We start from the raw sequence: 14084 nt of genomic DNA, 5'->3' as shown, positions 1-14084 counted from the left end.
AACATTCCCAGAAGGAGATGCTTGTTACATGCTCACAGGGACATTAATCCCCAAAATTCCAAGGTAAAATCTCTACCTCTGAGAGATCAGGAAGGATTAGGACAGAAGCCAAAAGGCTTCTCTAGCTATACTTTGAATCACTACTCAGGAGCACTGCAAGAAGTGCAGAGCAGTGTTAACCCAGGTCTAAACCCAACTTTTCTCAAGGCAAACTGACCAGAGAGAATCCCAACAGCTGGGGCCACTCCCCCAGGGAGGGCTGGGAGGTCAAACTGACATTAATTAGGATGGAGATCTGATATTTCATCCCAAAAGTTCCTCCAGCCACACAGCCCATGAGGCCATCGAGCTCCAAGCAAGTAATAAAGTGACACAGATGTAAATATGAAATATCTTCTAATTTATTGTGTTATATTAAAAAAAAAAAAACAAAACCAAAAGTACATATTGCAAACATCAACCATACACTGAAATCCAGCTGAAGCTTGTTCTGTGCAGAAGTCTGGACGGGTGGGAATGATTGTACAGAACAGGAATTTGCTGTTGTCCATGAAACAATTCCATGAAGACTGAAAGGTTCTACCTATGCTTTGCTCTAAGGTAGGGTGGGAGCTTGGAGCCTTGCCCAGGTGCTGCTCAGGGGATCCCAACCTGCCTTGGGGAAATGCAGGAGCAGCTGCTTTGGTGCTACAGGGAGAGAGGTGGGAAGGGGGCACCAGGGCTGGTCCCTGTCCCCTCCTCGTGCAGCCCCACCCATGTCAGGAGCTGGGAGGGGACAAAATCCCTTCCCCAGGGGACTTTCCTCAGCTCCCCTGGGCTGTGCTGTCACTGCTGGTGCTGGGAGGCAGGGAAGGATAATCTGAAGAGCTGCTTGTGCCCAGGACACCTGCCCTGAGCCCCAGCTGCACCTGAGAGCTCAGAATAAAACCACTTAGGGTAACGAGGCTCAGGGCTGAGAGCATTTGTGCAAGGGCATGGCCAGGGTGTGCCAGAGCAAGGACAGGGGCAGCAGGTAAAGGACAGGCCCCAGGACAGCACAGCTTGGCTGCAGCACTCCAGCACCCCGAGGGTGAGCTCAGGAGTGAGTTAAGGCAGAGTCTGCCCACAAATGCAGTAACAAAACTGAAATTGAAACTTTTAACCCTCCTGGAGTGACTTTGCTAAACCAACAGCTGTACAAAGCACTGTACAAAGATTAAAAACAGCCCTCCCCTGGTTTTTAAGAACTTAGTTTGCATAACCTGAAAGGGAAAAGCCTGAAGCCAGTTAAGGATCTATTTACAAAAAAGTTAATCACGTAGCTGTGACCTGTCAGGTGCTTAGTACTGCTGTCACCTCCTGGGGCTGAAGCTGCTCTGCCCCACAGGACTGGATTTGGTCTGGGGTCTGCAGGTCAGCACAGCTGAGCTGTGTTGGAGCCTGCTGGAGTGCAGCTCCCAGCTGGAAGGAGCAGGGCTTGCTGCAGGACTGGTCCCTGGTCACCCTCTGCTGAGACACAGCTCCACCCCCAAGGGCAGCAGGGCTGCTCCAGATGCTGAGATGCCCAGAAACAGCCCAGCAATCACCAGCAAGTGTCAAAGCACACAGTGCTGGAGAAACAGCAATCCAGGACTTTTCTGGCTCACCCTCAGCTCATCCCAGCCCTGAGGGGAGAGGCACTGGCTCCTTCCCCCTCTGCACTGCTCCAGCCCTACAGGGTGCTGCAAACAGGTTTAAGTAAAAAACTGGAAGCCCTGAGGTGTCAGGACAGAGCTGAAGCTGCTGAACCCCAAGGAGACTGTGGAGCTCTCAGTGAACAATCAAGAGCTGCAGGAGAAAGAGGAGACAGGTACAACAACCCCACCTGCCACAGCCAGCAGCTGCCTGCAACGTGGAGAAGTCTTTGGTTACTAGAAAAATGGCCTCAGATTAAATTGGAAATCTTTGAGCTTTAATTGATGATCCAAAACTGTACAGCCACTTCCTGGTGTGTTTCAGCCTCTACCAAGGAGCTCTGTGGAACAGAAGAACGTGGCTGGTGCTGCTGCAGCACCTTTGGTTTTTACACTGTTCCCATGTCCTTAGCAGCCCTGAGGCAGGAGCAGGAACACAGAGCATGGCTATTAAAGCCAGGGCTAAATATTCCAGAGAAAGGGTCAAAAGAAACTCTAGCCCAGGGCAGAGTGCTCTGGTGTCACCCATGGGTGCTGCTGCAGTACAAGTTTAACACTTCCTACCTCAGGTTTCTCTGCCTCCCAGGACTGGTGACCTGAACTGTCACAGCTGTAGCTCTGCTGCCAGCCCTATGGAATGACACCCCACCTCCCACCACTGCTGTCACTTGACTCCACAACAGGCAACAGGAGACAAGGAGGTAGATAAAATATTCATTGACAAGAGAAAAGCACTCGTAAAAAACCACAGTGCAGTGACCTTCTCCATGCTCTGCCCTTCCACACACAGCTGCCATGGCTGGGAGGACTTGGAACAGCCTCAGGATGAAGTCAAACAGGGAATATCTGCCTCTGGGTCACTGCCTGCTTCTGTTTCCCCTCACTCAGAACAAGGCAACTCTCCTGGATCAGCTCCAGAAGGGAACCAGGGCTGCTGCCCCCCACCAGCACCCCCCAACATGGGGGGACTGAACCTGCTGTGACTCCTGGTACCTGGGAGCTGCTGGAAACCAACTCCCCAGCTGAGATCCAGGCTCAGGCAGAAGCTCTAAGCACTGACCAGTACCAACACCACTCTTAGGGAAAGCAACCATGGACAATTTGCTCCTGATTCTCCTCCTTTGGGAGGAATTTTAACCTTGAACTGTAGGGATAAAACAGGGATGGGTGTCCCCAGCTCAGCGCTGCAGAAGCTCCACTGAACCCTTGGAGGAACAGATCCTGAGAGCTGCGGGGAACCTGAGGGAGCAGCCCCTGCTCCCTCCCACTGCTCTGAGGAATCCCTCTGCCCCCAGAACTCCAGGAATCTCATCAGCCTGTGCCATTTTTCTTTGGGGAGTCACCCAAGACACCCCCAAGCTCTCTCCCAGGAGCCAGGGAGCTGTGCAGCAGCCCTGGGTCCAGGTCCCTGCCTTCCCCCCCAGCCCAGGAGGGTCAGGGAGTGCCTGGAGGGAAGGAGGGTGGCTGGCTGACCTTTTGTTTGTTGATTTGGTTTTAAAGTGCAGGATCATTACCAAAGCCACAGGAAGCCATCCTCCTTCTCTCCAGCACAAAACAGCAACGACAAGAGTGCTAAAAATTCTGGGCATTTCTCCAGCTGCTCAACAGGCCCTTCCAGGCTGCCCAGTAACCTCATTGACCCTCGCCCTACAACTACCGCATTTAAATACCCCAAATAACCTAGAGTTTGTTACAAATCCCAATTTACAGACTGTGCTGGACAGGAGTTGCACTGCCTGATCCTGCTGCAGGGCAGCCCCTTGCCCAGAGCTGTGGGGGTCCCCAGGCTCACTGGTGCAGGTGGGCCCTGTCATCCGGGCGCTTGATGTGGATCCTCCGCACGCGCTCGATGCGCTCCCGCTCCTCGTCCTCCTCCAGGTGGTGGGAGCGCCCTGCAGCCCCTCCTGTGGCTTCCAGGAGGGCATTGTCCGGCCCCCTCCCATCCTGGGATTCGTACAGAAGAATGTTCAGGGTCTCCTCGTAAATTCGGGCTTCTGGGAACTCCACCTGGCAGGCAGGGAAGAGAAGGTCACTCAGTGCAGGCAGTGAGTGGTTAAGATTCCTGACATCCAGTGTTAACTGAACCCCAGGCACAGAAATCCTTTCAGGCACAGTCCTTTCTACTCCTTTCTACTTTTTGCTTCCAGCTTTTCAGTCCAACAAGTTGGGTTTTTGCCAGAACCAGGCAGATCTCTCCTGAGAAAGGGAAGAATACAGGGAAGGTATTCCATTGCTGGATCCCTCATTACATGGGGGTGTAGAGCCAGGAAATGGTTTGGGTTAGGAGGCACCTTAAAGACAACTTAGTTCCATCCCTAGGTCATCTATTTGTAACTCCCAAACCCAAATGTAGTTAAATGCACAAATTTGTCTGAAAACAGAGCTGGACTGAACATTACGGATACCACGATGCATTATGGAATACCACAGGGCTTTTTGGAATATCCCAACTGCCCCCAGGATGAGCTCCAGCTGCTGCCCCACTCTCAATGCACTGATTATCCTCCGGAAGCGCTGAACAATGACAAAGTGCCAGCCTGCTCAGCTGTCAGGGTGCCAGGCTGGAGCATTCCCAGTTTTCCTGTACCTTGGTCTGTTTCTTCTCGGTGGCATAAACGATGGAGGTGCAGCAGACCTCGGCGATCTTGCGGCCCTGCCCGTAGAAGGACCAGCAGCAGATCTCATCCCCAATGACATCCTTGATGAACAGCACCCTCCCGTTGAACCTCAGGGACAGCTTGTCAAAGAGCTCGATGTTCTTCAGCATGTTATCATCGGAGTTGCTGTGGGAATGGAGGCAGCAGCAGGAATTTACAGAGCACATGGAAAGAGTGGGAGCAGCGAGCACTGACAGCCCTGAGAGCCCAGACTCCTGTGCCACAGAATCCCAGCATGGTTTGGGTTGGAGGGACCTTAAAGCCCATCCAGTGCCCCCCTGTGACATGAGCAGGGACACCTTCCACTAGCTCAGGTTGCTCCAAGCCCCATCCAACCTGGCCTTGGACACTTCCAGGGATGGGGCAAACCAAATAAATTAATTCTTATTATTTCAACACTACAGGCAGGATAACCTGAAGCAGCACCAATACAACAGCAACAACCCTGTGAACAACTGTCTAAGGCCATTTCACCCAGGTGCAAAGTCCTACCAGCCAAATCAAACCATTCCTGAGCTCAGCACCCTGGATGGGCACTGTTATGTCATGAAACTTATAAGGGAATAAGGGAAAGAGGACAAGGCCCCCAGTTTGATGATTTCACCACTCACTGAGCTCCCTGTGTTTAACTACCACACTGCAGTCCATGGGAATGCAGATAGCACTTGGCCAGGAGTCTCTGCCAGCTGCACCTAAGGATTAGAGGAACTCCTCTGGCACAGAAATAGCACAGGCTCAGCCTTCCATGGATGGCAGCAGACTCCCTCCTGACTACAGTTTGAAATTAATTGGGAAAAAATGGAATGCCTGCCAACACCAATCTGTCATCGGGGCTGGAGGAAGAAAAAGGAAACTTTTATAGTGGATTTTAGTCTATGAAAAGCTTCCAACCCTTCCAGCTGAAGTCACTTACCTGGTGTAGGAATATTTGTTGTTGCTTCTGTTATAGAGCAGCTTCACTGCTGGCTGTAAGAAATAAAGCACAGATGAGTTCCAGGGAGCACAGCCAGAGCTGGAACCTCAGCTCAGCCCAAGGCCCCACGGAAAAGCTGCAATGACAAATTCCCAGTGGGATTTCAATGTTGTTACTGCTGTTGCTGCAAACCTGTGATGCATAGGTTGGCAATGGGACTGCAATCTTTCCTGATCCCTTCTGGGACTGGATTCTCATTTATTCTTATCTTCCCTTTGTTTTATCAGATTGTGCTATCTGCAGGGACACTTTATTCTATCCCAGGTTGCTTCAAGCCCTGTCTAACCTGGCCTTGGACATTTCCAGGGATTCAGGGCAGCCACAGCTTCTCTGGGCAACCTGAGACAGGGCCTCACCACCCTCACAGGGAAGAATTTTTTTCCTAATCGCAGCTAACCCTGCCCTTCAGCTTAAAGGCATCACCCTTATCCTGTCACTCCATCCCTTGTCCAGCATTCCAGCTCTCTTGGAGCCCCTTTAGACACTGGAAGGAGCTCTGGGGTCTCCCCAAAGCCTTCTTCTCTCTAGGCTGGGCACCCCCAGCTCTCCCTGTGGCACATCCCAGTCTCTCTCACCTTGTTGGAGGTTGCAATCAGCTTCTGCTCCTCCTTGGAAGAGGTGATCACCGGGACCTTGCAGAAGGGCTCGTACGCGTCCTTGTTCTGTGGGAGCAAGAACCAAACAGCAGCTGAGTGACAACAGATCCCAGAGCACACCCACATTTTCTGGGAATGATCTCTGCTGAGGAAGCAATGTCCAGTCTGTCCCTGTGGTAATTTCTGGGCTGTAGCTGGCCTGGCACCATTCTTCTGGGAGTACCTGAGGTGTCTATTCCTGCTCTCCACCACTGAATGTCCTGTGCCCAGTTAAACAGCAGGATCTGGAATGAGGCTTCTCTCAGACAGGACATCAGTGACAGTGGCATCAACCCAAGATGGGAACCTCAGAACATAATAAATAACACAACAGGACTCCCAGCAGCTCTGGGAAGAAGCTGGTTTTCCTAGATGTGAACAGACTCCAGCAGATGGCAACACGAACGATTCCCATTTCCACCCAAGCCTCCAAAATCAACACATGAAGACCAGGAGAAAATCCTGCTCTGCCCAGATGCTGCTGCCCACCCCCGGCTGCCCCTGAGCCCCGTGCCCACCTGCAGGGCTGCCTGGCATTCATCCACCAGCCCCTGCACCAGGTAGTACTTGGCCTCGGCCAGCAGCTCCTCGATCTCCCGGCGGCTCTCCGGGAGCGGCACGGCCCCGTCCCGCAGGTAGTTCAGGATTGTCCCAAAGTGCTTCCCACAGCGGTCAATCAGGATCCAGCCTGGGGACAAGGAAGGCCACAGTAAGGACAAGCTGAGATGAATGTGGCAAAAGGCATTGGCAGAGCAAACTGGTGAAGGACATGATGGAACTGGGCGTGTGAGGCTGGAACAGGGAATGTGAGCAGAGAGTGCAGCACCTCCTAAGCTGGAGCTTAGGACCGTGGTGGGAGGAGAATCATGGAATGGTTTGGGTTGGAAGGGAACTTAAAGCCCATCCAGTCCCACCCCTACCATGGGCAGGGACACCTCCCACTATCCCAGGTTGCTCCAAACCCCTGCCCACCTGGCCTTGGGCATTTCCATGGATGGAACAGCCACAGCCTCTCTGGGGACCCTGTGCCAGGGCCTCAGCACTCTCACATGGAATAGCTTCTTCTCAATATCCCATCTAACCCTGCCTCTGACAGTGGGAAGCCATTCCCCCTTGTCTTGTCTCTCCATGTCCTTGTCCAAAGTCCCTCTTCCAGCTCTCCTGGAGCCCCTTTAGGCACTGCAAAGTGCTCCAAGGTCTCCCTGGAGCCTTCTCTCCTCCAGGGAAGAAAAGAGCTACAAACCAAAGCTGTGGGTGCAGGATCCACACTTCACCTCTCGCTGCTGGGATCAGGCTGGAGCCTGGAAAAGTCAGGCAGTGCTGAGGCTGGAGTTTCCCTGAGTGAACAGATGGCCACTCTCACAGGCTGAGGCTCAGGAATGCAGCGAGGAAACGCTTGTGGGGAAGGAGTCATATTTTGGACAAATAAGGAAAGTAGGTTAAATCAGCCCCTGTGTGCTCTGCATGAATGGAATTACGAAGAAAAGTCTGAACATTTGGTTCAATCTGGAAAGGGAACATGGCCTTTTCTGAGGGAAAACGAGACATTCTGCAGCAGCTCACTCCAGGCTTCCCAGCTCCCTCATTCCTGCTGTCCACAGACAACACAAAGTGTGCTCCAAGTGTGATTTTACAGGCTGGAACAACAAACTAGAGAAAGAAATGATGAAACAAAGGACTGATCCAGACTAATGGCTAATCCAGCTAGAGCAGAAAAAAGCCCATTTGGCAGTGTGGAAAGCGAGAAATCCCATTTTAGTGGGAGATTTAGTGGAAGGTGTGTCTGCCCATGGTAGGGGTGGAACAAGGTGAGCTTTAAAGTCCTTTCTGACCCAAACCATTCTGGGATTCTCTGATAAAGAGGAAGCACAAGCCATATTCCACAAATGCAGCCACTTCCCAAGCTCACTGGAGAACACAGAAAAGTAAAGGGCCAGTTGAGAGCAGAATTACCATTCCCCAACTCCTCTGTGGTTCCTTGTAGGCTGCAAAAATCTGCAGCAACTTAATCTGTACAGATGGTGAAACTGAAGCAGAGTTGCTCATTTTCATGTGGGGATGAGAAAACACTTTCAGTAGTGTTGCAAAATCAGAGTGACCATTAGAAGAGCTTTAAAAACCCTTCTGCTTTCCCCAAACAGCCCAAAGGAGATGAGTCACAGGAAAGTGACCCCGGTGCCACTCGGCCACAGCAAAGCCAACAAGTGGGCTGAAGTCTTTCAGAGTTATTTTTTAATTGCAGTGTTCCAAAAACATCCTGTGATCCATTTAGGAACATGGACATGGAATCCATGAGCTGTATGGAATCATGGAATGGTTTGAGTTGGAAGGGAACCTAAAGTTTATCCAGTTCCAACCCCCGGCCATGGGCAGCTACCTTCCACTATCCCAGGCTGCTCTGAGTCCTGTCCAACCTGGCCTTGGACGCTTCCAGGGATGGGACAGCCACAGCTTCTCTGGGAATTCCATCCCAGCCTCTCACCACCCTCACAGGGTGGATTTCTTCCCAATATCCCATCTACTCCTGCCCTCTGGCAATTTGAAGCCATCCTCACTTGTCCTGTCACTCCAGGCCCTTGCAAATAGTCATTCCCCATCTTTTTGTCAGCTCCTTCAGGCCCTGGAAGCCACACTTAGGCCACTCCAGAGCCTTCCCTTCTCCAGGCTGAACAATCCCAGACTTTCCTCCCAGCAGAGCTGCTTCATCCCTTTGATCATCCTGGTGATTCCTCTGGACTCTCTCCTGTGCTGGGTCCCGGGGCTGGGGCAGCTCTGCAGGTGGGGTCTCAGCTGGGCACGGGGGCAGAACCCCCCTCCCCTCACTGCCTTTGTCCATGGACACATCACACCTTCAGAAATTCATCTTTGTCTTACAGGAATTCTCAGGGACAGGATCCAAACATTCCAGCTAAAACCAGGTATATTCCAACCAAGCCCTGGCAGGTGAAACAGGAGCCTGACATTGGACACTGCCTGAGGCTCCACTCTCTTATCAGCAGCTGGACCAGGAACAGCTTCCCCATCAACAGCAGCAGGGAGTCAGGAAAAAAAGAGAACTTTAAACAGGTGGATGCACCTAGAAAACTCATATCCTTCTCACTGCTCATTACCATCCAAAGAAAATGTTCCAAATATACTGATTTGCTACAGTTAATCAATGATTTGTAAGCTGAAAACAATCATCTGCCACCCACAGCCAGAGAAGCCCAGACTTTTCTCCTCCAGCCTGAGGAGCAGCAGGTTGGAATTGTTCAGCTGGGAGGAGGAGCAGGGATCTGAATCCCAGACACAGAGCAGGACCCCATGTGCCAAATTCCAGACTGGTTAAACCCAACTCCTTCCAGTTGCTCCCCAAGCCTGGCTTCTTTTCCTAAGAAACATCTCATTTGGTGCCAGGTTTTGGGTGTGACCAATTAGGAGGATTTTGAAGAATTCCAGATAAAAAGTGTTTCCTTTAGCAGGCCCAGTGCTATTGTCCCAGTTTCCAGGCAAGGGGAGATAAAGCAAGAACTGCTGCAATGGGAGTGTCTGTGTTACAACATACAGGAAGTATCAAATTCCTCTTAAAACACAAACTGGTTCCATGGAACAATCCCACACACACAATGTGGGAGCCACAGCAAAACAAACTTGGGATTTTAGTGGGAGAAACTCCAGTTACCCTCAGATTTGGGGTGCAAACAGCACCTGCACTTCCAGAGCCTCTGAGCCCTGGCCATGAGATGTCCCAACCCTCCTACACCTGCCCAGGACACTGGGATCATGCCAGGGTGACTTTCCAAAATGAATTTGGAATTTCCAATCCATTTCCAACCACAGGAAGTCTGGAATTACCAAATTCAGCGAAGCAGCTTCAGGGAGGGACATGAAGATCCACCCCAAGTTTAGCAAAGGGAGAATGTTCACAACATTTCCACTCCTCCAGTGTTCCCAGTCAAGGTGTTGATTCCCACATGAAAGGGGTTTTCCCAAATTTGACCCAGTGTTGATTCCCATTTGACTTTTTTTCCAAATTTGACCCACAGAGTGACTTTTTTAATGCAACCTCCATGGTCTGTACCCAGGATAAGCATCCCAGAGACCCTTTGGTCCAGAGCCCCAAATCACAGCATCCACATTCCTGCTTTATCCTGGCCTGGCATTACACCTGGAACAATACAGCTTTGTTTTCCCCAGCTTAAATATAAAGACTTCTGGCTAAACCAGGAATATTCAGCTAATCAGGTTGTATTTTTACATTTTTTCCTTCAAGTTCACTTCCTTTTATCTCAGGTAAGCTTATCATAAACCTTTAAACAGACTATTTTAAAGCATTCAAAACTCAGTCCAACCCTGTACTGTATTTTCTCTATTTTCAGCAAATTCAAACAAAATTTTTCAAATAGTAATTAACTAATCCCAAGGGAGGTGTTTGAACCTCCAGGCTCAGCTTTGCAGAGGCTGTTGTTAAAGACAAAGGTCTTTAAATATTGTTATGGGTAAAACATCAGAGTGAAAATAAAGCTGAGCTTCTAATTAAACTCTGGCACATCCACAATGTGGGAATGCGGAGATAAAATTCCAAATTTTCTGAAAATTTTGCAACTGGTTCTATTTTAGGGAAATCAGCTGTCAACAGTCCCACGAGATAATTGTTTCATTTAAAAAAAAATCAGCTTTTAACTCGTTTATACCTATGTTCAGAGTATGTTTTATATTTTATTTATAAGCAAGGAGACAAGAGGGAATGGCATTCTGAGCTTCCAAGAAGACACACAAGTCCCAGCTCAAGGATTCCTAATCACTATCCACGCCTTTTTCCATGGACTCCAGAGCTTTAGTGTCAGTATTCTGAAAGGAAAAGATGCTCCAGGTGTCACCAGGGCCTGACAGGAGCTCTGGCACTTCTTGGTGTCCTTCTGTTCAGGCAACCACTCAGATCATCTTTGTCTTTTGTTCCACATTTTTCCCAGCTGTACAATCATGGAATCATGGAACAACAGCAGTTTTTGGGTTGGGAGGAATCTTGAAGATTATTTAGTCCACTCCTTGCCATGGGCAGGGACACCTTCCACTATCCCAAGCTGCTCCAAGCCCCATTCAACCTGGCCCTGGACATTTCCAGGGATCCAGGGACAGCCACAGCTTCTCTGGGCACCCTGTGCCAGGGCCTCCCCACCCTCACAGGGAAAGATTCCTTCCCAATATCTCATCCAAACCTATTCTCTGGTCCTGCCACTCCAGGGCTTTATAAATATCCTCCCTCTGTGGTTCTTGTAGCTCCTTCAGGCACTGGAAAGCCACAATTAGGTCACCCCAAACCTGCCTTTTGTCCAGGCTGAACAATCCCAACCCTCCCTTGTAGGAGAGCTCCTCCATCCTTCCAACCCTTCAAACAGAAGGTCCTGTGACCTTCCCACGACCGCAGTGACTTTCCCTGGCCAGGAAGGACGCGGAGGGCGCCGGGAAGGTCCCGATCCTCACCTTCGCTGTCCGTGAGCACTTCCATGCGCCCGCTGAACATGGCCTTGAGCATGGTGTCCTGCTTGGTCAGGGTCTGCATGGTGGTGTAGTACAGGGCCCCTCCCACGTTCAGCTTCACGTACTTGGAGCTGGGGCTGCTCCCCTTGAAGGACGTCGTGCGCGTCGCGGCCGCCGGCACTGCTGAGCTCACCACACTCTCTCCCGACATCTCTTCCTGCAAGGAAGGGGATGCCCAGCTCAAGGAAGGAGTTCCCACTTCAAGAGTGCAACTCCCAGTCAAGGAAGGAGGTCTCAGTTCAAGGAAGGAGTTCCCACTTCAAGAGTGCAGCTCCCAGCTCAAGGGAGCAGCTCCCAGCTCAAGGAAGGAATTCCCAGCTCAAGGGAGCAACTCCCAGCTCAAGGAAGGACTTCCCAGTTCAAGGAAGGACTTCCCAGTTCAAGAGTGCAATTCCCAGTTCAAGAGTGCAATTCCCAGTTCAAGGGAGCAGCTCCCACTTCAAGAGTGCAATTCCCAGCTCAAGGAAGGACTTCCCAATTCAAGGAAGACTTCCCAGTTCAAGGAAGGACTTTCCACTTCAGGGAAGGAATTCCCAGCTCAAAGGAGCAATTGCCACCCTGGCAGTGTGACACCCCTGCTCCCACCGGGTGTTTCACACCTCGGCTCCTCCTGTGGCTCTGTGTGAAGTTCTCAAGTGTTTTCAATGTTTCACTCTCAGGAACTGAAGGACATTGGTGGGCACAGTCCCTGTTTTTTTCCCCAGGGGAAAAAAAAAAACAAACAAACAAACAAAAAAAAAAAAACCACCACCTAGGATTGCTAAACCGGGTTTTGCACTGCAAAGCCAAGCTTTCCCACAACTGCTTTCATTTCTCACACAACTCCACAGCTTAAAGCTCTTACTCCATCAATAATCTGGGATGGAATTGGGCAATTCCCAACACACACAAGTGGAGCAGATGATTCCTGTGAGTCCAAATGCAGAAATCAACAGATTCCCAAGTGCTAAAAGGCAGAAAATCCACAGGTTTTCAAGTCTTTTTCTCTTGGAGCAAACACGGAGAGCACACATGAGCTTTCCTGCTCTTCCCTGCCCTCCCACACTGCTCAGAGCACCAAAATCCAGCCGGACACAGCAACCTCCAGCCACATTCCTGTCACCGAGGTCACACGGGCACAGGCACACGGAGGCTCAGCACCACAAATGCCCCCAGAGCCGCTAAATCCTTAATCTCTAGGAGCCTCCGCGGCTGTTTTCCCTCAGGATGGGAAAGGTGGGATAATTCACCTCCTCCATCCCTGCTCCTCCAGCTCCCAGGGCTCCGCGATGAGCCGAACCGAAGGATTTTTGCTTCACCGCCGTGAAACTCCCCAAGGAGCCGGAGCTGTGTGGCACAGGAGAGGGAGCAGGAGCGGCAGGGGTGGCCTGGAGACGATCCCATCATCTCCGGGATGCACAGGCAGCAATCTCAGCTCACGTTCCCGCTCCCTCCGGTACCGAGCTGGGGCAGGAACGGGCGCGGGGTTCCAGAGGGGGATCGATCCCATCATGACCCCGAATCGCAGCGCTGCCCTCCCCACACCGGACCGGGGCTCAGACTCCCCCCGGGACCCCTCTCTCCATGCCGCCCCTGGGCACTGCCGCTCCTCAACACCCGCACCGCTCTCGGCGGCCGGACCCCCAAAACCCTCAGCCCGACCCCTCCCAGGGCAGCGGGCAGGACGGCAACCCGCAACCCCCGGCCTCTCTCAGCCCCCTTCCCATGCCCCAAAGCCCCCCGCCCCACCGAGGGGACCCCCATCACCTCCCCCGTGCTGAGGCCCGCACCCCCTCACACCCGCCGTCCCCCATCCGCCCCTCCATCCCCTCCTCCCCCGCGAGCACCAGAGCGCCTCCCCGCCCTCGCGGCCCCGAGCCGCCTTCTCCCCTCACCATGAACGGGCCGAGCCCCGCGGAGCGAGCGAGCGGCAGCGCCGGGCGCGGAACTTCCGCCGCTCCCGCCTTCCGGCGCCGCCCGGTGCGCCCCCAAACCCGTCCGATGGCCCGGCGGGCCCGCGCCGCGCCGCCGCCGCCTCACGGGCTCGGCCCGGCTCGGCCCGGCCCGGCCCGGCCTCCCCGGTACCAGCGGGACGCAGGGCGGGCCGTTCCCCCTGCGCCCGGCCGGTGAGCGGCCCGGCGGAACGGCAGCGGCGGGGCGGGTTGGCGGCCGGACGGGCAGCGCGGACACGGTGCGAGGAGGGGGCTGCGGCCGCGGCCTGGCGGCGGAGCCGGGAGGGACCGGGGGGTTCCCGGGGGGTTCCCGGGGGGTTCCCGGGGGGTTCCGGGGTTGTGAGGCCCGGCCCGGTGCCCGCCGGGACGAGGGTGAGCGCCGGGGGGCTGCGGGGGGAGGCGCGGCGGGGTGAGCGCAGTGCGGGCCCGGGGAGGCTGCGGTGGGAACGGGAGGGATGCGCGGCTGCCGGAGGGGCTGAGGGGGCTCTGTGGCTGCTGTGGGCGACTCCTGCGAGCCGCAGCGCACCTCTGTGGGTGGCTGCCCGGGGGTGGCACCTGGGTGGCTTTGTCCTTCTCGTGCTGTCACACACGGGGTTGTCCCTGCTCCGCACCCCCCTCAGCTGCCTGTGGTGCTGCTTCTCCTCCCACTTACCGTTTTCCTTGCGGCTGCAGCCAGAGGTAAATGGGCTCCGAAGGACTCGGAACTGCGGAGGGAA

General features: G+C 53.2%; 1 protein-coding gene across 2 annotated transcripts; it reads right to left on the bottom strand.

The window, feature by feature from the left end:
- Nucleotides 1-844: 844 nt before the first annotated feature.
- KCTD10 (potassium channel tetramerization domain containing 10) lies at nt 845-14083 on the bottom strand. 2 transcript variants are annotated; one of them, XM_021544689.3, is made up of 7 exons: nt 14021-14083; nt 11381-11594; nt 6436-6605; nt 5858-5944; nt 5223-5275; nt 4240-4435; nt 845-3659 (listed from the first exon to the last, which is right to left on the bottom strand). In XM_021544689.3, exons 2-7 carry the CDS (start codon nt 11586-11588, stop codon nt 3441-3443), a joined length of 933 nt encoding a protein of 310 aa, XP_021400364.1. In that variant the 5' UTR covers nt 11589-11594; nt 14021-14083; the 3' UTR covers nt 845-3440. The 2 variants fall into 2 exon arrangements, with proteins under 2 accessions (XP_021400364.1, XP_021400363.1); XM_021544688.3 differs by lacking the exon at nt 14021-14083 and adding an exon at nt 13312-13369.
- Between the last annotated feature and the right edge of the window lies 1 nt (nt 14084).

Source organism: Lonchura striata, chromosome 18, assembly GCF_046129695.1.
Source record: "Lonchura striata isolate bLonStr1 chromosome 18, bLonStr1.mat, whole genome shotgun sequence".
In the NCBI taxonomy this organism is placed as follows: Eukaryota; Metazoa; Chordata; class Aves; order Passeriformes; family Estrildidae; genus Lonchura; species Lonchura striata.
Note: the sequence above shows the minus strand (reverse complement) of the source record. Positions and strands in the feature narration are given on the sequence as shown.

Coding starts and splice junctions, on each gene's coding strand:
- KCTD10 (XM_021544688.3), bottom strand. Junction 6,606..11,380: donor AGTGCTCACGGACAGCGAAG/GTGAGGATCGGG, acceptor CCTTGTCCCCAG/GCTGGATCCTGATTGACCGC. Junction 5,945..6,435: donor AATGCCAGGCAGCCCTGCAG/GTGGGCACGGGG, acceptor TTGCTCCCACAG/AACAAGGACGCGTACGAGCC.